The sequence below is a fragment of the Chelonia mydas genome, chromosome 6 (assembly GCF_015237465.2).
Source record: "Chelonia mydas isolate rCheMyd1 chromosome 6, rCheMyd1.pri.v2, whole genome shotgun sequence".
NCBI classification, from domain to species: domain Eukaryota; kingdom Metazoa; phylum Chordata; order Testudines; family Cheloniidae; genus Chelonia; species Chelonia mydas.
The window spans coordinates 52,986,347-53,012,690 of record NC_051246.2 but is presented as its reverse complement, the minus strand read 5'-3'; the positions used below and the strand labels follow the sequence as shown (position 1 = coordinate 53,012,690).

Genomic DNA, 26,344 nt, shown 5'->3' with positions numbered 1-26,344 from the left:
TCAGTGCACAGGAAAAAATCTGCAACATTTTCAAAATCTAAGAACCCTTTCCCTGACAAGGCAGACAGCTGTGTATGAAACCGGTGAATTACTGCCAGTGTTGGTTATCAACACCCAAGATTCAATAAAGGATTCCAGTGACTCACCGAAGTTCCCATTTTAATAAGCTGATTAGACAATTGCCTTAAAACATGACATAAATGTGAGGGGAAATTGTCTTTGATATAACCTAGATGTTACGGAGTGTTGCGATTATCCATTCTGCTCATGGTTTCTTTGCTTTTTCAAGCAAGCTCTTTGATAGATGAGGGACTAGAGATTGTTGTCAAGTGGGTTGACCACAGGCCAATTCAGAAAACCAGAAAATCAAGTGAACATGTTCATTCATGACCATATATTGTAGAGATGGGAAAAACCTATTAAGTCATATCTAATCTGTTACTCTGCTAGTGCGAGATTGTTACTTACACTATATTTGCTAGTGCTTTTTCCAACCTGATTTTCAGAGGTGCTTAGTAATCACAGCTCCCATTGACCTTAGTGGAGTCTGCAATTGCCTATTTGTCTTTAATAATAGGATCTCCTTTACTTTTCTTGGCAATTCTCAGACTTTAAGACCTAGTGTGCACCATCTAAAACTCATAACCTAGGCATACCACCCCGGTAATTTCAATTCTTGCAGTTATAATGGCTGATAATATGGCAGGGATCTGCAACCTTTGGCACACTAGCCGCGGTTCACCGTTCCAGGCCAATGGGGGCTGTGGGAAGCGGTGGCCAGCACATCCCTTGGCCTGCGTCGCTTCCCGCAGCCCCCATTAGCCTGGAACGACGAACTGCAGCAAGTGGGAGCTGCGATCGGGCGAACCTGTGGATGCTGCAGGTAAACAAACTGTCCTGGCCCGCCAGCGGATTTTCCTGATGGGCCGCATGCCAAAGGTTGCCGATCCCTGGAATATAGTGTAAACCAGCCTGCGTGCAATATGATTGTAGCCCATGTACCACCAGCAGTACACCTACCAGAATTTGAGAAGAGCTGATATAATAGATTTCACTGTCTGGAAGTCATTCCCAATATTCACTCTTCATCGTTTTCCTTGCCTTAATTTAATCTCCATACTCCTATTTGTACCTGTTGGAAACACCCTAAATAAAGCCTTTCCCTTTTTGATGTTTTACACACCTCAGACACATGTGGGCAGATATCCCCTTATGTGTTGTATTGCCAACCTTACATGTAGTTGGCTGTACATAGTCATAATACACTTCCAGACAATATAGATAGTTGATACACTATCTCCTTGAAATTGGTCTTATCTGGTGGCCTTCTTGCCAACATCAACAGAGAGACTAAGGTGCAAATGACTCCATGCCCTAGAAGTAAGATGGCACTACATGGGTAGGGAAATTTTACAGTGCCCACCCTTGCTATCTCTCTTTTAAGACTAAACAGAGGAAACCTCCTGCATTCCATACTGCCAATCTTCTTTTGTAACCAATTTCCCTTGAAAGCATCATCTAAATCACCAGAAAAGAGATGGGAACGGGTAGCAATTAGCCTCACTGAGGTGCTTGCCTGCTGCTGAACATTCCATGTATGTCTGGGTAGAATGCACTTTCCTATCAGCTACATCAATTTCAGATTTCAATCTGGATATACTGTAATGTTTTATGCATGAATTCTGAAATAATCTGGCATGACTAACAGGCTAATCATCTGGATTTGTAATTGTTTTGTGTAGTGAGATTATTCCAATATGTTGAACTCAGGTTTTGCATGAGAACATTGATATCAGACAGATGTAATTGCCTCTGATTGGTGATGCAGGCATCTTCCAAATCTGCACAAGGAAAGAAGAGGATTATTTGGAGACAGAGATGATAATGGATCCCTAGAAAGATACTTGAAGGCTGAGAGATTGCCTCACATCACTGATAGAGTAGAATTTATGTACTACTAAAACAGGAAATCATGAACTGACCAGATTCATAACACTTGGCCGAGGCTGTTTAGCTGTAACACTGGGATTTGAAATTCAAAGACGTTTTTTTCCCCTTTCCAAAATAATAGAACTTTCTGTTTATGGCTTTATGTGAAAAGGAAGGGTTTGGGAGAGTATAAATAACACAGTCTGCAGTGTATGTGTGATGGCATGACCATCATCTTGTTCCTTCTAGCACTTTGATATTGGATTTTGGGGGTAATTGAAAATAGAGCATGCACTCCACAGGTGTCTCATCTCTTCATATGCAGGAGACAAGTAATGGATTCTTAACAGAGGTAGGACAAAAACAGAACCTTTTGTCCAATCATCCCTTTACTCCAAACTTTATCTGAACAGCCTCAGGTTTTGGTTATGGTTTGTAAACCTAAACCTGCCTAATGAGGTGTTGCAAATTCAAAGCCCAAACCAGACTGCTTTGCCCCTTGCAGAGCTAGAATAAAACTAAAAGGCTAGATTGTGCCTAGCCCCTGAAAGGTGACACAAGGGGTTAGCTGCAGAGGGCAAGCAACAGTCCTTGAAAGCAACTGCTTTCTTTGCAAGAACTGCTAGGGTTCCTACCCACCCCAAAGGGGGAAGGAAGTAGTGTGAAGAAGTGGAGTCAGGGTTTGACACACCCCTACGCTAACCAGTAAAGTGGCAAAGCTTGTGGAGGAGTGCACACTGCAGAACTCCAGCTGCAGCATTGTGTTTCATGTTGCCCCAGTGTAGGGTTATGTCTTTAAAGCTACAATAGTGCCTCATCCTGCCTGGAGGAATCACCGCCATAGATGCAAGAACAGTCCAGATTCCATGGCCTCATTAAGCCCGTGACGTCTCTGCTGAGCTAGTCAAGGAGTGCCAACTGTGGTAGCGTTCTTTGTGGATTGGGCTCTTCTCCACAGGAAACTGGACCGAGACAACAAAACTCATTTCACAGCATATTAGAAATCATGGGCAAGGTTCTTGCTGGCACTTCTAAAAGGTGCAGCACCAAACTTGCAGCTCAGGAGGAGGGGGGAGTCTATGGTGGCTTTTAACTACCTTTGTGACCTCCAGATCCCGAGGTGCTCCAAGGGCTGGAGAAGCCCTCACCCTAACTTAGGCAGCTCTGGGAGCCTAAATTACAGCATCCTCCCCAGCCTGCCCTATGAGCCACAGCACTGCTTGATGCAGCCATGCCTTTGGCATGCCCCTTCCACTCCCAGCCCTGCCCCTGTTACACCCCCTACACCAAGGCTTGCAAAGTGATCCTTGGGAGGCAGCCTCATGGCTGTCTTCCTCAGTGCTGATGTTGGAGGATTCCTGTGTCATTGGTTTCAACATAAAAAGCCTCCTCGCTTGATCTCTGTTCCCTTGGAAGATTCTTGAGCCTGAGGAAATGTTTCAGTGAATCTCAGCTGAGCTCTGTGCTGGTAATGAAAAATGAAAGCAGATTATTTTCATGGGGTTTCAAGGATTTATGAAGAAAGTCCATCGGGTGGAGCGGGATCTTAAACAAGTGAAGTAGTGGAGAGTTCGGTTGTTTCAGCGTGATTCCATTGAAGCCTCCTTTGGACAGCCTGTTTTCTTTAGAGGCTTCTCATGGGTTCAAATCCTCATTAAGCCAAAGCCTCTTTGATGAATGCTTTAGTTAATGGATCATTAATAGTTCCATTAAAACTGTTAAATCTGTCACGTCCCTATCCATACTGAGGTCTTGTCTATACTACAAACTTTGGTTGATGCAAGTTACATTGACATAAAGCTGCAGCAAGCAGTATATCTCTTAAGCCAGTGGTTCTCAACCAGGGCTATGCATACCCCTGGGAGTACACAGAGGTCTTCCGGGGTACACAGAAGTCTTACGGGAGTACATCAATTCATCTAGATATTTTCCGGGTTCAGTTTTTCTGAACTGGGTGTCATGACCCCCAGCGGATAGCGGGATGGGTTTAGCGGATGTCGCAAGTTGCAGGGCTGGCATTCAGGAGTGGAAAGTTTTTCTGTTGTAATATCGCAACTTTCATGTCTGTAATCGCGTGACCAGAGAGATTGAAGTGTTCTCCGACTGGTTTATGAATGTTATAATTCTTGACATCTGATTTGTGTCCATTTATTTTTTTACGTATATGCCATCATGTGCAAGCAATGCCCCTCTGCCATGTACATAGGTCAAACTGGACAGTCTCTACGTAAAAGAATAAATGGACACAAATCAGATGTCAAGAATTATAACATTCATAAACCAGTCGGAGAACACTTCAATCTCTCTGGTCACGCGATTACAGACATGAAAGTTGCGATATTACAACAGAAAAACTTCAAAACCAGACTCCAACGAGAGACTGCTGAATTGGAATTTATTTGCAAATCGGATACAATTAACTTAGGCTTGAATAGAGACTGGGAATGGTTAAGTCATTATGCAAGGTAACCTTTTTCCCCGTGGTTTTTCCTACCCCCCCCTCCCCGCCCCACTGTTCCTCAGACGTTTTTGTTCCAACCCTGGAATTGTGCTGGAAATGGCCCACCTTGATTATCATACACATTGTAAGGAGAGTGATCACTTTAGATAAGCTATTACCAGCAGGAGAGTGGGGTGGGGGGAGAGAAAACCTTTTGAAGTGATAAACACCCATTTTTTCATGGTCTGTGTGTATAAAACATCCTCACTGCGTTTTCCACTTTATGCATCCGATGAAGTGAGCTGTAGCTCACAAAAGCTTATGCTCAAATAAATTGGTTAGTCTCTAAGATGCCACAAGTACTCCTTTTCTTTTTGCGAATACAGATTAACACGGCTGCTACTCTGAAATCTCTTTATTGTCAAAGTGTAACTTAGAAATGCAGATTTTTGTTGTTGTTGCATAACTGCACTCAAAAACAAAATAATGTAAAACTTTAGTGCCTACAAGTCCACTCAGTGCTACTTATTGTTCAGCCAGTCACTAAGACAAACAAGTTTGTTTATGTTTATGAGAGATACTGCTGCCTGCTTCTTATTTACAGTATCACCTGAAAGTGAGAACAGGCGTTCGCATGGCACTGTTGTAGCCAGCGTCCCAAGATAGTTCCGTGCCGTATGTGCTAAAGATTCATTTGTCCCTTCATGCTGTAACCACCATTCCGGAAGACATGCGTCCATGCTGATGACGGGTTCTGCTCGATAACGATCCAAAGCAGAGTGGACTGATGCATGTTCATTTTAAACATTTGAGTCAGATGCCACCAGCAGAAGGTTGATTTTCGTTTTTGGTGGTTTGGGTTCTGTAGTTTCCACATCTGAATATTGCTCTTTTAAGACTTCTGAAAGCATGCTCCACACCTCGTCCTGCTCAGATTTTGGACAGCACTTTGGGTCAAGTGCTGTAGCTATTTTTAGAAATCTGACATTGGTACCTTCTTTGCATTTTGTCAAATCTGCTGTAAAAGTGTTCTTAAAATGAACATGTGCTGAGTTATCATCTGAGACAGCTATAACATGAAATATATGGCAGAATGTGGGTAAAACAGAACAGGAGACATACAAATCTCCCCCAAGGATTCAGTCACAAATTTAATTAACACGTTTTAATGAGTGTCATCAGCATGGAAGCACTTACTCTGGAATGGTGGTCGAAGCATGAAGGGGCATATGAATCTTTAGCGCATCTGGCACATAAATATCTTGCTACAACAGTGCCATGCGAACGCCTATTCTCACTTTCAGGTGATATTGTAAACAAGAAGTGGGCAGCAGCATCTCCCGCAAGTTGTAACCAAACTTATCTGTCTGAGTGATTGGCTGAAGTAGGATCGAGTGGACTTGTAAGCTCTAAAGTTTTACATTGTTTGTTTTATTTTTGAATGCAGGTTTTTTTGGTCCATAATTCTACATTTGTAAGTTCAACTTTCATGATAAAGGGATTGCACTACAGTACTTATATTAGGTGAATTGAAAAATACTATTTCTTTTGTTTTTTACAGTGCAAATATTTGTAATAAAAATAAATATAAAGTGAGCACTGTATACTTTGTATTCTGTGTAGTAATTGAAATCAATATATTTGAAAATGTAGAAAACATCCAAAAATATTTAAATAAATGGTATTCTATTATTGTTTAACAGTGCAATTAACCTTGCGATTAATCAAGATTTTTTTTAATTGTGTGATTAATCACAGTTAATTTTTTTTAATCGCTTGACAGCCCTAGAAAAATGATAAAGTGAAATCAATCTTTTTGCATGCTGTTGGGGAGAAAGCATTGGATATTTATAACAACTTTAAGTTTGAAGAAGGTGAAAGCATGAAGTTAACTAAAATATTGACTAAATTTGAGGGACATTTCATTCCTTTGTGGCATGCAATCTTTGAGAGAGACAAAATCTTTACATGCATGCAAAAAAACTGATGTCACTATAGAGGAATATGTCTCGGAATTAAGGAAACTCAGTAAAACATGTGACTTTGGTGAGCTGACAGAGTCTCTGGTCAGAGATAGAATCGTTTGTGGTATTAAAGAAAATGTGTTAAGAGAGACTGCTTTTGAAGGAGATTTTAGAAAAATCTCTCCAAATAAGCAAGGCAGCAGAAACTGTGAAAGCACAAGTCAAAGAGCTGAATTCACCAGAAGGAGTTATCCATGTACTAAGTACAAAAGAATATAGCCAGAATAGGTTAAATCAATGAGTGGAACCACTCGCTATGAAAACCACTGGTTACAGACAGTCATGTGGAAGGTGCGGTTCACAGTCTGGCCCCAAACAGTGTGTTGCCTTTGGGAAATTTTGTCATAAATATTGGGGAAATAATCATTTTGCAAAATGCTGCAGATCCCAAATGCAGTAAAGTCAAGTACATTCAGTTAAAGACAATCTAGTTGAGGACTTTTTCATAGACTTACTGCAATCTAGCAAGCCTGATGAGAGGGACTGGATACTGCCGATGACAGTGAATGGAACAATTATTCCACTGAAACTGGCCACAGGAGCTCAGGTTAATATTCTGTGTGAACAAGATTATAAGAGATTGAAAATAAGACTAAAACTAGGATGAACAAAAATAAAAGTAACTGATTATTCTGGAACAAATATACCAGTGAAGGAGAGTGTGTTGCTAGCATCAACCACGTACTGGCTCCCTTTCGGAGGTGACACCATTTTAAGCCTGGCTGCATGTGAGAAACTCAATCTGGTAAAACGGGTACTCTCACTACGTGAACATTCTGCACCTGGCTATAAGGCACACTTCTGGGAATATCATGAGCTGTTTCAGGGGTTGGGTTGCTTGCAGGGTGACCACACAATCCGGCTAAACAAGCAGATCCCTCCAGTTATCCATCCAGTGGAAAGGTGCCATTGCACTCCATGATAACTTTAAGGCTGAACTTGCAAGGATGGAAGCAATGCAAGTAATACAAAAAACTGAGGAACCAACAGAATGGGTAAGCTCCCTAGTCATTATGGAGAAAAGTAACGGCCAGCTACGCATATGCTTAGATCCCAGAGAACTCAAAACGGCTATAAAAAAAGAGAACATTTCAAACTACCAGCCAGAGAAGAAATTACGGCTCAATTTGCAAATGCTCGCTATTTCAGTAAATTGGATGCATCCTCAGGCTTTTGGCAGCTAAAATTAGCTGAAGAAAGCTCAAAGTTTAATACCCCATCTGGAAGACACAGATTCTTACTGTGACATTCTGTGCCTTGGGAGAGCGTACTGTAACCCCCATATTCCTCATTTTCAAATAATCGTGATCTTACATATAAAGCATGCCTTGTAAGGTATCAGGGGAAAGGTCATGATCTGCTGAAAGTCATTTCTCTATCCATATATGTATATCATTAATGCATATGAAGATATGAGAATTGTGTTCTATGGTGGTCACAAAAACATGCTGTAAATTGGGGAATCAGCCACATATTAGCTCCCCAGAGGCAACAGCAAGGAAAGTAACCAACATCTGGGTGTCAACCCATCAACAGCCATTGTCCAGCAAGGGAGCTACAATGCGATGACTCACCTGAATGAGGCCACACCAGGGGAATTGCTCAACCTTGCTTGGAGAGACTCAGCAATACCCCCCAGACATGCCTGGACTTGTATTCTACAAGCACATAGACTGAGAGTATAAAACAGGCAGAGTGGACACATACTGGGCCCTTCTCCTGCCCCCACCTCTGCTGCAAGCAACCAGGACACTGAGAAGAAAAGACTCCAACACAGGAGATTGGCCCGAGTTTAAGGAACAAACTTGTATATTAAGGACTGCAATATCCAGTGACGTGAGAAAAACTGCTTAATCTAGTTTCTGCCCAGTCTAATAGGGTTGAGAGTTTAGACTGCATGCTTATATTTTATTTTATTTTGGTAACCACTCTGACTTGTTATATTTTGACTTGTAATCACTTAAAATCCATCTTTATAGTTAATAAATCTGTTTGTTTATTCTCCCTGATGCAGTGTGTTTGGTTTGAAGAGGGTCAGAGGCTCTCCTTGGGATAACAAGCCTGGTACATGTCAATTTCTTTGTTAAATTGACGAACTCATATTAGCTTGCAGCGTCCAGCAGGCATAACTGGACACTGCAAGATGGAGGTTCTAGGGTTGTTTCTGGGACCGGAGATATTGGCTAGTGTCATTCGCTTGTAAGTAGCTGGGAGCAGCTTACATGCCAGAGGCTGTGCGTGAACAGCCAGGGAGTGGGGGTTTTCACAGCCGAGCAGGGTAAGGCTGGCTCCCAGAGTCAAGGATTGGAGTGGCCTAGCAGATCACCGATCCAGATAACACCACAGGGGAACGTCACACTTACGCTTACCCTTCCGCATAGCTTCAGCACCAGAAGTGTACCGCAAAACCATACGTATGATGCATGAACATATTAATGGTGTTGACACCTCAATAGATGACATCATCATCTGGGGCTCAACGAAAGAGGAGCATGGTCATAGACTCTGGGAAGTCCTGTGTGCAACTAAAGCTGCAAACATCAAACTAAATAGGGAGAAATGTGTTTTAGGGGTTACAGAACTGACTTTTGTTATGGACATTATTTCCAATGAAGGTGTAAAACATGATAAGAGGAAGATTTTGCCCTTTAAATGATGCCATGTCCCCAGTCCAAGAATGATGTTCAACAATTCCTGGTAATGGTTAATTACCTTGGAAAATTCATATCTAATCTATCTACCAAAGCAGCAGCTTTCAAAAAACTGCTAGAGAATAAAAATGAATGGTATTGGGGTACAGAACAGGAGAAATCATGGGAGGGTTTAAAACAGCAACTATTAGAGCCAGTGTTGAAGTTTTATGTATCAGGAAGGCCTATTATAATCTTAGGAGATGCTTCACCGTCTTGTTTAGGTGCAGTGATTTTACAGAAGCATGAAGATTGTTGTAAACCAGTGGCATATGCATCCAAATCACTGACTGAGGCAGAAACCAGATACACACAGATTGAGAAAGAGCTTTTAGGAATATTGTTTGCCTGGGAGATTCAAACAGTATATTTATGGCCAGACAGTGGAAGTTGAAAGAGACCACAAGCCCCTGATAGCGTTATTTAGGAAACTGCTGAACAACTGTATTTTAAGGATTCAAAGAATGATGATAAAGTTGCAAAAGTATGATTTGGTTGTGACCTACACACCCGGTAAATTCATATTCATTGCAGATATTCTTTCCAGAGCAGGGGCTCTCACAAAACTAGAGAAGACTTTAGAGACAGAGATGCAAGCCTATGTAGATCTGATTGTGAAGTCTATTCCCGTAGCTAACAGGAAACTGCAACAAATAAGAAAGGTAATGGAGAAAGATGAATCATTGGGGATCCTTAAAGAAGTGATAATTAAAGGGTGGCCTGAAGAAATAAGCAGTTGCTGTCCAAGTATAAGAGACTACTGGAAATGCAGACATGAACTTATTGCGATAGATGGGGTGATTTTTCAAGGGAAATAAGGTTTTTATTCCAATGAGCCTCTGAAAAGAAATGCTATGGAAGATCCACAAGAATCATTTAGGAATTGAGAAGTGCAAACAACAAGCATGAGAGGTGCTGTATTGGCTGTGGATCAATCATGACATCACTAATGTGGTAGGAAACTGCTTTTCCTGCTTGAAATACAAGTTTTACATATTCTTGCAGCCATCACAGTTATTAAATGGAAAAATAATATGAGGAAAGTATTTAATATGTTTTAGTTCTCTTGATTCAGCAAAGTATGTATGCTTAATGTTAAGGACATGCTTATGAGTAATCTCATCCTTATTCAGCCAAGCACTTAAGCATTTTGCAAAATCCTAATGACACATAAAGTTAACCATATGCTTAAGATCTGTACTGAACTGGGGCCTGAGTGAAGTTTAGCAGCTGAACACAAGGAGAAGCAGTCCAATGTAAGCAACTGGCTTTCCTCAGATCAGCAGCAAGTGCTCCAGAGATTAGTATGGGATATGGACCACAGTTTGAAAACATATGACTTAATAAAGAATGCACTATTGTAGATGGAGCCATGATCTTTGTAAATTTCAGACACTGACTATATCACTTCTTTCACTGTTAGTGGGAAATTTTGTATTATTTTTACTTATTCTCAAAGTTCAAAAAGCACTGAAATAAACATTCATCTGCAAACTTGTTTCAGTTTTTTTATTTGATAACATCCATTTAACATAGAAAGTGTTTAGAACTGTGTGGCACTTCTATGCTACGTATAATATGAATAGAAACACCAAAATACCTGATAACATATATTTTTCCATATTTAAACACTGAAGATGGAATGAAAGGGAAGCTGAGATTATGCAATTTGATGAAGAGAGAGATGAAAATTTAACTAAGCATTGTCATGTCTATATATTTCACCAACATACATACAGCTCTCAGGATGTTTCTTTAAGAAACTTGCTCTACTTATCTACAGAAAATATATCCTAAGAGTGATTGTTGTTGATAACACCACTTTTGACATTACTGATTGGCATGCAACTATATAAATATAGTATAATTACTTTTTCCTATAGAGTTTTGTACATATGAAAAATTATGATACAATAAAAATCTATACATATGGTGTTAGCAGTTCTGCTGCTGCTGCTAACCTAAAATATACATCTTTTTAAAAAGTGACTGCTCAGCTCTTTGCAATACAAAGTAAAAAGAGCAATCTCAGAAATGCTTTTTCTTTAAATAGCAATTTATATAAACATTCATATCTTCATTATCTTGCTTTGGTTAGGACTGCTTAAAATGGTTCACCTTTGCGTGGCTGCATTTGTACATGGCAGGAATCAGTCTTAAGAAATCCACTTTATCTGTGTTAGGCAAAGGCTGACATTTGTAAAACAGCAAGTGTCAGATGGCTTCCTTTCTAAATCTGTGCAGTTACAAAGTCAAATGACAAGTTTCCACTCTCAAATGACAAGTTTAACAGTGGAAAATTTTGCTTGCATGATTCTCACCTATTGGTAAATATTCCAATGGAGGACTAGATTGCAGCTCAGGAGAAATCGCTCCCTAAATTTTATACAATACACCTCCAAGCAAAGGTCAGCTTTTTAAAATATTTGTTTTATTTTAATAGTTCATGTGTTTTGCTATATAGAACCCTAAAGACTCCCCAGATAGGTTTAGCTGCTGCTAAATAATAAATTCAGTGCCATGGAAGGGGTGACAAATGTATATTGCAATCTCATTGTTGTTTCCCTTCAGGTCTGGTGCAAAGCAGCATTACTACAGGATATTATTACATTCGGTTGCCATGAGATCTATGTTAACCTGAGGCAGAGAACAATAATTATATTGCTACCAACACCTCACCTACCACTTCTTTATGCCTCCAAAATGAATGAAATCCTGACCCCCCCACCCCCGAAAGTCAATAGTAATTATACCATTGACTTCAGTGTGGTCAGGTTTTCACCCAAAGTGTCTCTTGTCTAAAGATTGCATTGGAGACATGGAGGACAAAAAGCATGAAGGAGATGGCAGAAAGTAACATTGAAGGTTTCTGGCACACGCGTTTTATACACTGAAGGTATCATTCTGATTTGATAGCCTAATATCTATAGCTATTCAGACCACATATGATGATAAAGAGGACAGAATGCAACCAATCAAGCTAAAAAACAAAGAGGAAATGAATGAACTGAGCAAAAGCAAACAATGCTAGGAGAAATGCCCAGTTAGAAAAAAAAAAATATGTTTAGAAAAAAATTGCTTTGAAGTTTTATGACCCAATTTTGTAAATAAGACGAACTTCTCTCCACCCAACTAATGAAAAGTAAAAATTGCCATGTACAGATAATTGATATTGACAGCTCTGGCATGCACTGTGCAGGAGGTGGTGTAATGGTTTGATGTATCCTGTGCATACAGGTAACAAACTGGGCTCTTGTGTTTTCTGTAGGGTGTTGGTAAGCACATTTTAGTGCCTTTTCTATTGATCCTCCCTTAACTCTGGGTTTCAACTCTATATTCTTTTACAGCCTTCTTCCCTTCAAACTAGAAACCTGCAGAACTAGTACCTGAGGCTCAACCCTGTTGGGTTTCAAGCATGTTTGGATTTGGACCCAATGGATGCCCAGGGAGACAGATATTGCCCGGGCAGATGTAACCTTAATAATTTTCCTGCTATTTTCCCGATAGCTCTTGCTTCTACATTAACACAGCTGTGGTAGCATTCTTGTCTCACTGTTTTTTGTTTTGTTATGTTTTTTTGTCCAGCCTCTGCACGCTTTGTATGACTCTCATCGTTGACTTTTTTTTTTTTTTTTTTTTTTTGCAATATCCCCACCCCTAAAAAAACGTTAATTAGAATCTATCTCAGTTTCTTACTTCCTCCATCATCATCTCAGATTGGATCCTAACCTCACCCTTTTACAAAATCCTGATCTTCAGCATCCCTTCTGTTCCCAATGCCATGATACAGGGCTGCCTCCATATTTTTTACTTCCCTGCATTCTGAAATGTTTGATGTGTTAAGGAAGAGATTTTAACCAAGAGCAAATGAGAGCTAGAAGTGCATGCTCACTCCCTGTATGGCATGATTGCCACGAGAGAAGGGCCAGAAGACCCAGACCTGAACTTCCCCAGTCTGAATATGATTGGTATGAGCTAGTTTCTGATTATTACAATGTGTAGAGAGAGTTTTTCATCCAACTGAGAATCACAGGAAGAAGTGACAGATATTACAAAAAAGTAGACGCTCCCTTGCTAGCAGTGTTTGGGAAGTACTGGGTGAAATCATAGAGTAAGTGCAATGGTGCTTTGCATTCCTTGGCAGTGTTCTGGAAGCTCCTTCTCAGGTGAACTTTTGCCTGCCAGAGGGAACAGCGGGCCTTCATTTGAAGAAATTAGGACTCCCTCCCTGCACTCATTCACCACCAAGTTAGCTTTCCTGCCTTGCACTGTTCCCACCAGCCCACCCTCAATGCTTGTCTAATCCCTCTCCAGTTTCTCCCATATGCTCTCAAATGTTTTAAACCACCACTGGAAAACATTTTTCTCTATTTCTACTTGGATACGGTAACCTTTGACGCATCTGCAATTTGAACAGTTGTTTCCTTTAAATAAGTTTGCCTGTTAGATGTGTCTTTTTTTTATGGCTTTTGATCCTTGAGGCTATGTCAGCCTAGCAGTCCACCTCAAAGTAGGAAAAAAATCTAGGGCCCTTATCATGGGACATGCTGCGTGCTCGCTGGCGTTAATGAAGATAGAGGGCATTCAGCACCAGGCAGGAAGTACTTTAGCACCTTGCAGGATCCAGTCCTAACCAATATAAGAGCTATTACAAGTTCTCCAAAGAAATGCTCATAGTCACACAATGCTTTCCCTGCAGTTCACTACTGTTACTGTCATAAACTAACTGAAGAATAACCCAGCATCTGAAGTAACTGAAGCAAAGGGAGGCCAGCCGAATGTTAAGGTACTCAGAAATTGATAGGAGAGATGGAACACTTGTTATTGGACAACAAAATTACAACCCAGGTGATTATGGAACATTTGCTTCTATAAGTACCTCCACAAGGAACAAACATTTAATAAAGGGAAAGTATAACAGAATCCAGTGTCTGGAAATTGAAGCTAGACAAATTCAGACTGGAAATAAGGTGTACATTTTTAACAGTGAGTGTAATTAACCACTAGAATAATTTACCAAGGGTTGTGGTGGATTTTCCATCACTGACAATTTTTAAATCAAGATTGGGTATTTCTCTAAAAGATCTGCTCTAAGAATTATTTTGGGGAAGTTTTATGGCCTGTGTTATACAGGAGGTCAGACTAGGTGATCACAAAGGTCCCTTCTGGCCTAGGAATCTATTAAAACCACCGCATGGCTCAGAGATGCTTACTATGTTATCCACTCAAAGTTCACTTTCTAAGTGTACTAACATGCTCCAGCATGTGCAGCTGTTGTGGGATAGCTACATGAGGCATGCTGTCGTATGTTACTTCATACTCCACAGGTATCCACAGTTGAAATAATATGATCTGAACTGAACAATCACCCGGGAGTCCTCTTACAAAGATAAGCAACATTGGAAATCATTATTTTTCACAGGCTGCCTTATTTTAAATTATTTTACTCATAAAAATACGTAATGCCCCATGATTCCCCCCTTTATCTGCATGACTCACAGCATTGTCATAAATCACATTACTCCTACACTATATAAAAAAAAACTTCATAAAATGGGAAAATTAATCACAATCATAGTTACCATATATCACAGAAAACTGTGTACATTTTTTCCCCATAAAGGACATACTTCGACTAAAATAATTTTGACACCAATGATAGTGTTCCTTCTTCCTGTTAGAAGTAGTTTTTTTTCCCCCATTTTGGTACATAAATAGAAGGGAACAGTCTTTGAAATATTTACATCCAGAAGATTTTGCTGCTGTTTTTGTTGACATCTTCAATTCTCATTTTCTCTCCAGCCACCGGCATTCTTTCCAAATTTATAGACTAATCTCCGGCCATCCACACGCTCCAGTATTTCTCTTTTGTAATAGTATCTGTCAAAAGAAAAACACAGAAATAGATTTGATACTAGACATTGGAGTTAAGAATAGTCTTTAAGGGACACTGTCAACTAAGAAATCACACTTGTAACTGAACATGTTTTACCTACTATTATTACAAATAATATCTAACGTTATTGTGATTGAAAGAGATTAGAGAAAACATCTTATCTCTTTTTTATTTTACTTTGTTTTAGTTTATACATTTGACTGCACCTTGCAGACTCTGCCACTTTTCAGAACACCAGCTCATAGCTTATTCAGTGTTGCCAACTCTTGTAATTGTATTGCAAGTTTCATGATATTTGACGTTTCTGTAAAAGTGCCAGCTTCTGGAATCCCATGATCAGGTAAGAATCTCAGCTTTCATTTAAAACAAAAAAGAAGTTTCTAGCCCTACTGGGTGTGAAGAAAAGCTTGAAAATGTGAAAATCAAAAGGATCCCATGATTCTTAAGCCAGTCTTATTATTTTGGTGGGCTTGACTTATGTTCAGGTTGGCAATACTGCTTAGGCATTGCTTAGGCCCAAATTAAACCCTTTGGGTTTAGCAGTGACAAGTCCTTGAGCTGGTTCCTTTGCAGAGGGGTGAGTTTTACCTTTTGTGTTTTACCTTCTATATCAGTTAGTTTCACCTGTTTGTGTGGCTTGTTCACACAGCAACAAGGGAGACAAAAATACTTTAAAAAATAAGAAAATGTATTTATAACTGCCTCAAAATCAATAAGGGAACTCAGATGGCAGGTGTAGCCAATGAAACTACTTTTAACTAATTTTTTAAAATAAACAAAATTCCAGATGGATGCAATATCTCTTTAATTATTCCAGGATTCATGTTTTCTCAACTCATGCTACCTCATGGCCCGGCTGAGTTTCTCATAAGTCATGCTGCTATTGTTTTTCTTCTTTCCCCAGAGCTGAGCCACCGCCTCAGATTTTAAGAACCTGAAGACACCTTCAGATCGGTCTTCCCACTTTATTAATCCTGGGTTCTTCTCTGAATTCAGGAGAATATCTCTGATAAATTCCCAGAGGTGAGTTCCTCGAGGATCTGCAAGAAGATGGAAGAAACAGAAAGACTTTCTCTGGGGTATTTTTTTGTTTTTGTTTTATTTTGGTATGGTAGGTTGCTCACAGAAAATGACTTGTCTGCAAAGAAACCATAATCTGACTATGCCTCCAGACTTCCATGTATGTTGTCTGAGATGTGTAAAGCAGTAATCTAAGAGACAAGGTGGGTGAGGTAATATCTTTTATTTGACCAACTTCTGATAGTGAGAGAGGCAAGCTTTCGAGCCACTCAGAGCTCTTCTTCAGGTCTGGGAAAGGTACTCTAAGCGTCTCAGCTAAATGCAAGGTGGGACAGATTGTTTAGCATAAGTACTTAGCACATAGTCTAAGGGACCATTCAAGGTAGAAAGCTTGTCTCTGTCACCAACAGAAGTTGGTCCCAAAAAGATTGTACCTCACCCACCTTGTGTCTCTCATATTCAGGGACCAACACAGCTACAACTACACTGCATAAAGCAGTAATCTTGACATTTCTCAAATTGAGGTTATCTTCAGAATAGCTACTCACAGATTTGCATATCTCAGTAAGGTTGCAGCAAAATACTGCACCAACTCACCCTCAGAAACTTGCATGCAACACAGAGAAATGGCGCCTAAGCCAGTCTTTATTTCATATTTCAAAGCTCAGCTCTTTGCATTAATCCTATCAAGTGTGTACCCTGTTGAAGCCACATACCTCAGACCACTGCTCTGTTGCTTAATCCTTCTACACCATGACTTTTGGCACTTATAAGGAAGGAAGGAAAAGCACTTGGAGTGATTTGCCCAGAAAGCTGTGGCGTTCTCCCCTACTAAAGACTAAGAAGGAGATTTTCATGACTCATTTGCCAAAATATTTGGATGGAAATATTTGCACACCCATGGTGTAACCTTCCCTTAAATCTCCATAATGGATGTGGATAATGAATCCTTCCTTAGTGGAGGGACAAGCCCAGGGCATTGCAAGGATTGAATTTCTCAGAGAGGAGTTCGTTCTGGTGGCCAAGGCATCTTCTAACTTCTTTTCAACACAGCAATCATGTCTTAAAGGAGGACACAATAAACATTCATCTAATTCTGTGTTTCTGAAAGGTCCTTATTGATTAGAGCATTATTTCGAACCTCTACTGTACCCTGGACAAAGCCAACTCAAACAATGGGAGCAAAGTATAACAGAGAGAAACAGTTGGTCAGATCCTCAGCTGGTGTAAATCAATGTAGCTCCATTTGACCCATATGCTTTGAAACTGGGCTTTTTTTTTTTTTTATTGCTTCCTTCCTTCCCAAAACTTGAACCTAAGCTTATACTGTCTCTGGGCCGTTAATCAAGCCACCAGTGTTGCCATAAGCAGTTGACTTACTGTGCTTCTTGGTGTGGGACTTTGGGGGATGATCTTGTGTTTTTTTCTCATCTGAAGACTCTGCAGAGGATGAAAATGAAACCATTCTAATAAATTTGGCTAAAGGTTTTCTGTAGACTAGCAGATTAAAACATAACCTCAAAAATGAATAAGTGCCTGTTTTAAAGATAATCAGCTTTCAAAAAGTAAATGAGTAATCCAGGGGGATATTTTTGCGTTCTGAGTTATATTTTAATCAGCCAGGCTACACGTCACAAAGAGATCATTGATGAATAAAAGACAAATACAGAGGTATACAGTTGACTCTGGAAATGTTAATTAGATTAACAAATACCTCACCACATGTCCCTTGCACCATGTATGTCAGAGTGAAAAATAAGAGGATCATATCTATAAAAGCAATCCAGAATTCTCCCATTATGGCCCAGACTTTGCTGTAGCATGTTACTTTGGGGGCTTTTTTGTTTGTTTGTTTGTTTGTTTGTTTGTTTGTTTGTTTGTTTGTTTGTTCTATAGATGATCTAATGTGAATTGTATGCACTGGTACAAATGTAATGTACACCCACCTGCCTAAATGCAGAATTATCTGACAAGGCATTGTTCTTAAGAAAATAAATACAAGCCGAGTAGTCCCAGAACTCAAGCCAGTGTTGTTAGGAATTTTTGACAGCTGGGCACATATATTTTATTTTTACAGCTATAAGCCACAAGAATATGCTGCTTCTCATCAGTGCAACATTTTTGCCTGTAAACACTCTTAAAAGGCATCAGATTTCTAGCTCAAGCCATTCCTCAGAAACTAAAAATAAAGAAGTCATATTTATTCATTTCTTATCACCTAGCTAGAAGATGATATTTCTGTGTTTAGTAGTCACCTTCTTGGAAATTAACAAAATCTGAATCTATTACTGACATTAACACAAAAGGTTTCTTATAATCAGGCTGAGAACTTTCACAAGGTCTATGAGACAATTTTAATTATAAGTCCCTCTTGTGCTTGCTCTACAGGATATTTAGTGCCTGAATTCCATAAAGTAAATGCTTAAGACCCATGCATGTTTTTCCAGTGGCTAAGTATTCACAATTACCATAATTTTGCATGGAAAGCAGGAATTTACATGTGCAAATGACTTAATGTAAATATCTATTTGCATAAAATCTTGCCTAATTTGCACATGCATCTGCAATAATTGCATGTAAAAAAATGGGTGCAAAAATATTTACAGACATACTGTACTCTACATCAATTGGAAATATGAACTCAAAAGTAGGATTCTCCAAAAAACTGAATATTAGGTCTGGGTGCAGGCCTGAAAAATTGAAAAAGAAATCATTTCAGGTCAGCCTGGATGAAAGTGTTGTGAAATTTTTAGTGAACCAAAATGTTCAAAAAAATTAATTTCAATGTTGAGTATTTTTAATACATTTTAAATTATTTTTAAAATTTCCCAAAACAAAGTCAAAATGTTTCATTTCATAAATGCTGAAATGAACCCTTTCTGACATTTCTGGAAAAAAACATTCTGACCAAAACAATTTGCCAAAATGGGTCTAAATTTGTGAATGGTTTCGGTTAACCCAATTTTGCATTTTTGTATGTGTGAAACATTTTTTTCATCCAAGCTTTTGCTCAGCTCTACTCAGGGAAGAGAGGACAGTCCCTGCCTACCCTGTTTTAAGTCTGATATAGCATGGTCTTGACCTACAGCTGCAAATCAGCTCTGGGCTCATTTTATATATCCTGCCCACTTTCAGAGAGCACCAGCCACTGATCGAAGTCACTGAGCTTGTCAACTGTATATCAAAAGTCAGTGGGACTTTTGTCTTGTTTAAGGACTGCAGGGTCAGGTCCTTAATTTGTGGGTAGTTTTACCTAAAAATACGATTATTAAAAAAAACACTTGATTTTAGAATCCCCTAAATTACCTTAAAATGGCTTTAGTGTGCTCGACTTAGCTGGTAATTTATTCAATGAAAGTCAGTTGCCTTCTACTTAGTGATTTATTCCTTATTACACCTGTGTAAACAGCCTCCCATTCTGCCTTTACTCTTCCACGGCGCCCTGTTCTGAGGACACACCATTAAAAGGCTGGTGCTTGACAGATGAAAAGAATTATGATGCAGTTTCAACCTTGCAAAACTTGTGACAAAAGATTTCACATTATTTGCATATGATTCAGAATGAGCTACTTCTTTACGGGATATACAAATTTAGTTTTTACAACAGGCTGTGCCCTTGGCGAGACACCCTAGCTGTAGGCTCAACAAGTCAGCGTATAAACACACCAAGCCAAGAATCTTGCTGATTCCCAGCACTGTCAGAAAGCTCTGAAGAGCTGGCAGCCATTTTATGAGAATGGGCATTGGCAAGAAAAAGAGCAATTGGATTTGGTGGGGTTTTTTAACATTTATTGCTGAATACATTTGTTTAAACTGCACATCACCTTGGCGAGCCTTGCTGTGCTTCTAGGTGAGGGCCACGCTTATGCTCTAATAAATTAGTTAGTCTCTAAGGTGCCACAAGTCCTCCTGTTCTTTATGCAGATACTGTTACTGTAATCTGCCCTTTAATTGTGTCAGGTGAATTTAAGGACGAGGGCCCAGTGGGCAAATGAACTGGATAGCACCCAGCATGAGTCTCAGTGGGGAGCTGCGGAGGCAGTGGGAGGAGTGTAGTCCCATTGCATGTCTTCTTTCTATCTCTTCCCGATATCCGGTTCTTTCACCTTTCTTTTCTCTCTTTCTCTCTCTCACCCTGATAGTTTTCTACCTTTGATTCTTTTTCAGTATTTGTTTCTCTTTGGATTACTTTCTCTTTTCCCCCTTTTCTTTCCTTATGTTTTCTCTCCTTCTTCCCCATGTTCCCTCAAGAGTCCTTGCTTCTTGTCTATATCGACTTCTTCTTCTCATCTTTCTCCTTCCTTCTCTCTCTTCTTTCCCTTCTTCTACCAATTCTCTAATCACTCTTCCTTTCTTCTCTTCTCATCAGTTCTCTCTCTTCTCTTTCCTCACTTCCAGCCCACAGCTGCCACTAAGACACCATCCTCTAAATCATGCTTGCCACATTTTCATGTGTCCATCACCCATTTATGCTTTTACCATCTCTACTCCCCACGCACCTGTCACTCACCCACTATCACACTTGCCTACAAAAAGGCAGATTATATTCTTGTTACATCCTCTTTATACTGCTCAGGAGGTGCAAAGAGGCAATCAAAGGGGTAAAATGGCACGCTGTGGACATGATGTGCAGAGGTGCCATAGGGCTGGAGTAGGTGATCCGCTGAAGCTGTGGGAAAGCTGCCTGGGAAGTATGTCCGGGAACACCCGCTGCTCTGGGGCAGTTCAGTAGGGGAGACTTATGCCTGCCCTATGGCCGCTCTGTGCTGATGTAACACCATATCTGGCCATTGATACCTGTATATGAATCACTTTGCTCACCACTGAAATGCACTTCTGAAGTTGTGCACAGCCACACTACACAACAGGTTATGACAGGATAGGGACATCTTATCTTTCTAACACTGTCTCTTCCACCTTGAGTCAGTCACTTGAAAAGATATGGGGAGTCACCCTGAGGTTACTGATTATCTGAAGTTCTTTTTTCTTGACAAAGAGAGGAGAGCCGTGCACCTTTCAAATAACTATTTAGTTAGGATCGCTAAAGTAACTAATATCAACATCAATATTGCTTGGTTTAAAACTACTGGATACCTACACTCAGACCTGCAACAGAAGACTTTTATATAGCAGTAATTCTAGGGTGTGTGACACAAATGATCAGCAATAGAATTAAGAGCTTCTTACCAAGAGGCTGGTGACTGGTAGTAGTCGTGGAAATCTGTTCACGACAGAAAGTTTTACTGTCCAATAACTCTGGAGATTAAAAAGAAAAAGTTTAACGTTAACATCCTCTTACCACAATAAAACACTTTATAAATGCCTGAAGCATTGTGATGTTAGTTACCTACTGTGCTACCATAACCACTGTCATACAAATAATTCTCTTCTTTCCAGGAGGCCATTAAAGACGGATCTGAAGATAGGGACCAAAAGGAAAGTCTGTATCAGTAAAAGAATACTATCCAGCAGTGAGGTGAGTAACAATGAGACACTGAACCAGTAGGAATAAGAGAAAGGTGACAAATAAAAGACCATGGGGAAAAAAACATGCAAGTTGCTACACCATAGACTATTACATTCACCCATGTCATTTGTACACTAGGGCAAATTTGTTAATACAGAATATTTATTTTTTAAAAATACTTTGTCTTGGCCTGAATTTTTCTATTCTCTCAGGTAATATTTCAACTATGTGTGTTCCAATGGAAGATCAGCTCCTCTTCCTGACCCAGCAGTGAAGTGTGTGATGTTATGCTTTGTTGCTATAGAAATGATTGCATCCTCAACAATTCAGCATTCTAGTAGAATTGAAGAAATTAAGGTTTATTCTTTGTTTGTATTATGGTGGTTCCCAGAAGCCCTCACTGAGGCCAGGGCTCCCTTTGGTTAGGTGACATATCAGTTCAGTGAAAAAAACATGATATAACTGAAAGTTCAATCTTCTTTGTGGGTCCCATTTTATATTATTAGAAACCAATGCAGAATCTCTATTGAGGATCATACTGAGGGCCTGTTGCTAAACTTACATATATCCTTAACCTAAAGGACATTTTATTGGGCACCAAATGCATAACCCATGAATATGGAAGATTTTTAAAGCCACCCTTAGACTCATAGTGCTCCATACAATACAAGGAAAATTCAATGGAATGTTATAATAGCAGACTCATAATCTGCATACATTTGATTTTCTTGTCAGCAGCTGGTGAAATCATAATGCTTTTTGCATTACAACTTTTCAGGCCAGAGAAGTTAAGTTTGTCTTTCTTTCTCTTTCCAAATCAAAGGCAATGAAGCATAAGACTCAAATTTGGGATTTATTTATTTTTTCAAGTTAATGCAATTGGAAACTGAAAATGAGTCACTAGCTAAATCATCTTGTTTGGCTGCATTAACATTTATGACATGGGAATTTAGCAGGCATTCAAACTTATAGCTACATGTTGGGGCATCCTGAGCCCATGTTCTTACAGTAGCACACACCCTTTTCTTGTCTGGACATCTGATCCACCGACTGTTGCTAAAGCTTGTGGGGATTATTTGGCCTCATGCTTACAGCTATGCCAGCATCCACACTGAGGCAACCTTCCTTGACTTAGTAGGACCAGATAGGATTCCCCTCTGAACCCACCAACTTCATTTCTATCTCATCACAAGGAGCTGGCGTGTAGCCATATCAAGTTCTCCCATCCTCAAGAAAGTAGCACGCCCAGCCCCTGCCAGCTCATGGACATACTGACTGTGCCTGGATAATTGAACCTGGGCTTTTCATGTGGCAATGAGTAGAGCATCACCACAGCCCCACTGCACCAGCCCCAATCCAGCAGTAGTTTTTAATAGTGGAGAAGTGGCCACCATAAAAAAAAAGGGAACACACAAGGCTTTAAAATTTGCACAGTCTGTAGATGAATACTTTGTGAAGGCCTTGTGTATCTCTACTGAGGGGTGGATTAAGACTTAATCAGGCCAAGATCCACAACGATATTGGGGATTCCTCCTCAGAGATTTTTTCTTTCTCATATAGAAGACCTTTCCTTTCTCCATCTCAAATACAGTCAACTCCCCTCCAGCAGAAAGCCAACCTGTAGCTATACACAGGACGGTTACCTGCTACTCTACCTCTGTGTCTCATTGTTCTGTCTGACCCAGCTCTGACCAAGGGGAACATATACCAAAGACCCTAAATTCCTGCCTTGATCTGTGCCTAGCTGTATTCTGTGCCACAGGGAACAGGCAATAGACCGATGAATGAAATAGGCTGTCAGTGTTTGTCTGAAACACTCCACGCTATAAGCTGGTGTTGATTCTTCTGGGAAATAGTAAGTGGGTATGCCAGTGGCTCATTAACACACCCACATATAAGGGACTTGAGAGTGGCTCTGTAGAGAGAAGATCTGGAATGTGAGCTGAGCCATTCTTGGAAAGGAACCCTGAAAATGGCCAAAGTTGAGGAGAAAACTTGAGCTTGATTTTGTGTTGTTCCATTGTAATTCTTTTTAACAATGAAACCAAGCCCAAGGGAGGAAGTTATGAGCCACTACAAATTGTGCAAACTGTCTTTGGAGGAAGGTGATGAAGACACTGGACATGTGACATTTTAAAGGTCTCCTAACTGAGTAACCCTATGCAATCTAGTGCTTCTGGTACCATGTGAGACCTCAGAGATTCAGTAAAGAGAATTTACTGACATTTTTAAAAGCTCAGTTTTAATTTCATTTCCATTATTTAATGACCTCTTCTCTGGAAAACAGACTTGTTTTGGTATTTAAGTGAAGCTGTTGCTAAAACATCCACTATGAACTTTATCTTAGCAGCTATTTTCCTTGATCATTGACACCCAAGTAAAGTCAAGTTACCTGGTACACCATAACAATTGCTATTACTCACCTGTTTGTTCTGTTTTAACAACGACATTATGTGATGGGTACATTTCACTGCCACACTGACCTGCAAGAGATTGCATGGGAGAGGGGAGGTGTAATTATGCACACGGCACACAAAGGAAAGATAGGGCTTCAAGCAGGGATCAATACCAAAGGGCTAATTTTTAAAAGACATGAGGACACACACGGACACACATACATACGCACACATACATCCTCCGCCCACACCCTGTGAACTCCTCATTTAACTTCTTAGTGTGAATCTGTTAAATTACTATGCTATGACTGGAAATGGGAAGTGTCAGGTGGGTGGATAGAAGAAAGGAAGGAAGAGTCTGTCATTTTTATCTTACTACGTCTATTTCAGAGACAAGACGGGTGAGGTAATATCTTTTATGGGACCAACTTCTGTTGGTGAGAGAGACAAGCCTTCGAGGCACACAGAGCTCTTCTTCAGCTCTGGGAAAGGTACTCTGAGCATCACAGCTAAATGCAAGGTGGAACAGATTGTCTGGCATAAGTAGTTAGCACGTATTCTAAAGGACCAGTCAAGGTAGAGTGGCCCATTAACACCCCAGAAGTCATAGGACAAAAAGAGGGGTTAGTGGGTTATAGATTGTTGTAATAAACCATAAATCCAGTGTCTCTGTTCAGTTCATGATTTTTAGTGTCTAGCAGAATTATGAAGTTAAGCTCCCAAGCTCATCTTTTGAAAGTGTTGTGCAGGTTTCCTTTATGGATGAGGACTCATAGGTCAGATATAGAGTGAGTGTTTTGTGACTTGTTCACCCACAGGTAATAGGGTGTTTTTGTCTTTTATCATTTTCCTGTGTCATTTCATTCGAGAGGGTAGTGATTGTCTGGTTTCACCCACATAGTTGTTATTGGGGCATTTAGTGCACTGGATGAGGTACGCGGCATGTTGTGATATGGAATGTGTAGGATCCATGGATCTTGAAAGGTGTATTGTGGGGGGTGTTGATCATTGTAGAGCGGAGATATGTCTACAGGATTTGCATCTGTTGTTCTGGAAGGGACTGGTGCCGCTTTAAGTTGATGTATTTCTCTCTCACCAATGGAAGTTGGTCCAATGAAAGATATTACTTCACCCTCTCTAATGTCTTGGGACCGACACAGCTACAACTACCCTGCATACATCTATTTCAGTCATTTAACAGAATGAGTTGCCTTCTTGCTACATGAGGCCTCAAAAGCATGGAAGGGAGTTCTACATTTCTGCACACCTATGAATCTCCTGAGAATCAGTGGGTTACAGAGCTCCTTTCTGTAATATAAGAATGTGGGCTACTTGTTAATAAAGAAAAACTTTGTCTTTATTGATCAAACATCCCATCTGTTTTCATGGTCTTTCCCCAGTACTGCTAAATTGACTAATGTCTTGTAGATCAGGTAAGACCTTAGTAAAGTGGGGGATAACCAGGAGTTTCAGTCCTGTGTCTCTTAGGAGCTCAGCAGCAATGAAGTTGCACTCTTGGGAAACTCTTAAACCCCTCACAAGCAGAGCTTCAGTCACTGCAAGGCTGAGGAACATAAGTGGCCTTAGATCAACCCAGAATTCACAAAATTGTGGTTGCAGTCCTGTCCATGCGCTAGTGTATGTTTACCATTCCATTTTAGGTGCTGAAGGTTGCTGTAAAGAAGTTGGCCGGCTCTCCCAGCTGCCTGGGTGAATTCGTGCAAAGTCATGCTGCATAGATGTTCGCCATCGATGTCAAAGTCCTGGAAAGGTATGCAGTTGGCATCCAGCTGGTTGGTATCCAGGAAATGCTGTAGCCACTCCCACACTTGGTACTTGGTCCAGTATTGAGGGTGTATCTCATGCCACTGAGTTCCATAGAAACTGCCAGGCACTGGAAAGAGAAATGTTACGAATTTACTGTATCTGTTAACACAACAGTAATACCGAGATAGAATATCTATGTACCGTGTACAGGAAAGAAAGCGTGGTCTAGTCCTTAAAGCACATCACTGGAAGCCAGCAGATCTTAATTCTCTTCCCAGTCCCTAACACTAACTTGCTGATTGTCCTTGAGCAAGTCACTTCAGTGCTCTTTGACTCAGCTTCTCGATCTGTAAAATGGAAAGAATCAAACTAACGTAGGTTACTGGGGTATTGTGGGGATTAATTCATTCATGTTTGTAACATGCTTTCAAATTCTTGGGTGGAAGGCTCTACCAGTGGGAAAAATATTAGAGCATAGATGTATTGACGCCCACGTGGGAAAAGGCACCTTTGAAGTATGTATAATAATGATGGGCCAAATCCTGCAGTTCTTGTTTGGGCAAAACTCCCTTTGAGATGAGTGGGAGTTTGGCTTGAATAAGTACTGAATAAATGCTGAATATGAACTTCAGTATTTAGCCCAATAATGATCAAATAAATGTATATTTAAAGGTATATTATTACGTAGTAAAATCTATCATATATAACCACCAAC

At 40.1% G+C, this 26,344-nt stretch overlaps 1 protein-coding gene across 2 annotated transcripts in view; it reads right to left on the bottom strand.

Moving 5' to 3' along the window:
* Positions 1-10,592: 10,592 nt before the first annotated feature.
* Positions 10,593-26,344, bottom strand: part of EHF (ETS homologous factor) — a 39,260-nt gene continuing 23,508 nt past the window's right edge. The window contains exons 3-9 of one of the 2 annotated variants that reach the window (XM_007067967.4): positions 25,511-25,756; positions 23,890-23,949; positions 21,347-21,415; positions 21,187-21,255; positions 17,380-17,439; positions 15,824-16,019; positions 10,593-14,963 (exon numbers count right to left, since the gene is read on the bottom strand). In XM_007067967.4, coding sequence (XP_007068029.2) covers positions 14,864-14,963; positions 15,824-16,019; positions 17,380-17,439; positions 21,187-21,255; positions 21,347-21,415; positions 23,890-23,949; positions 25,511-25,756 — 800 coding nt within the window. In that variant the 3' untranslated portion in view covers positions 10,593-14,863. The remainder of the gene's footprint in view (positions 14,964-15,823; positions 16,020-17,379; positions 17,440-21,186; positions 21,256-21,346; positions 21,416-23,889; positions 23,950-25,510; positions 25,757-26,344) is intronic. The other variant, XM_037900013.2, reaches the window with a different exon arrangement.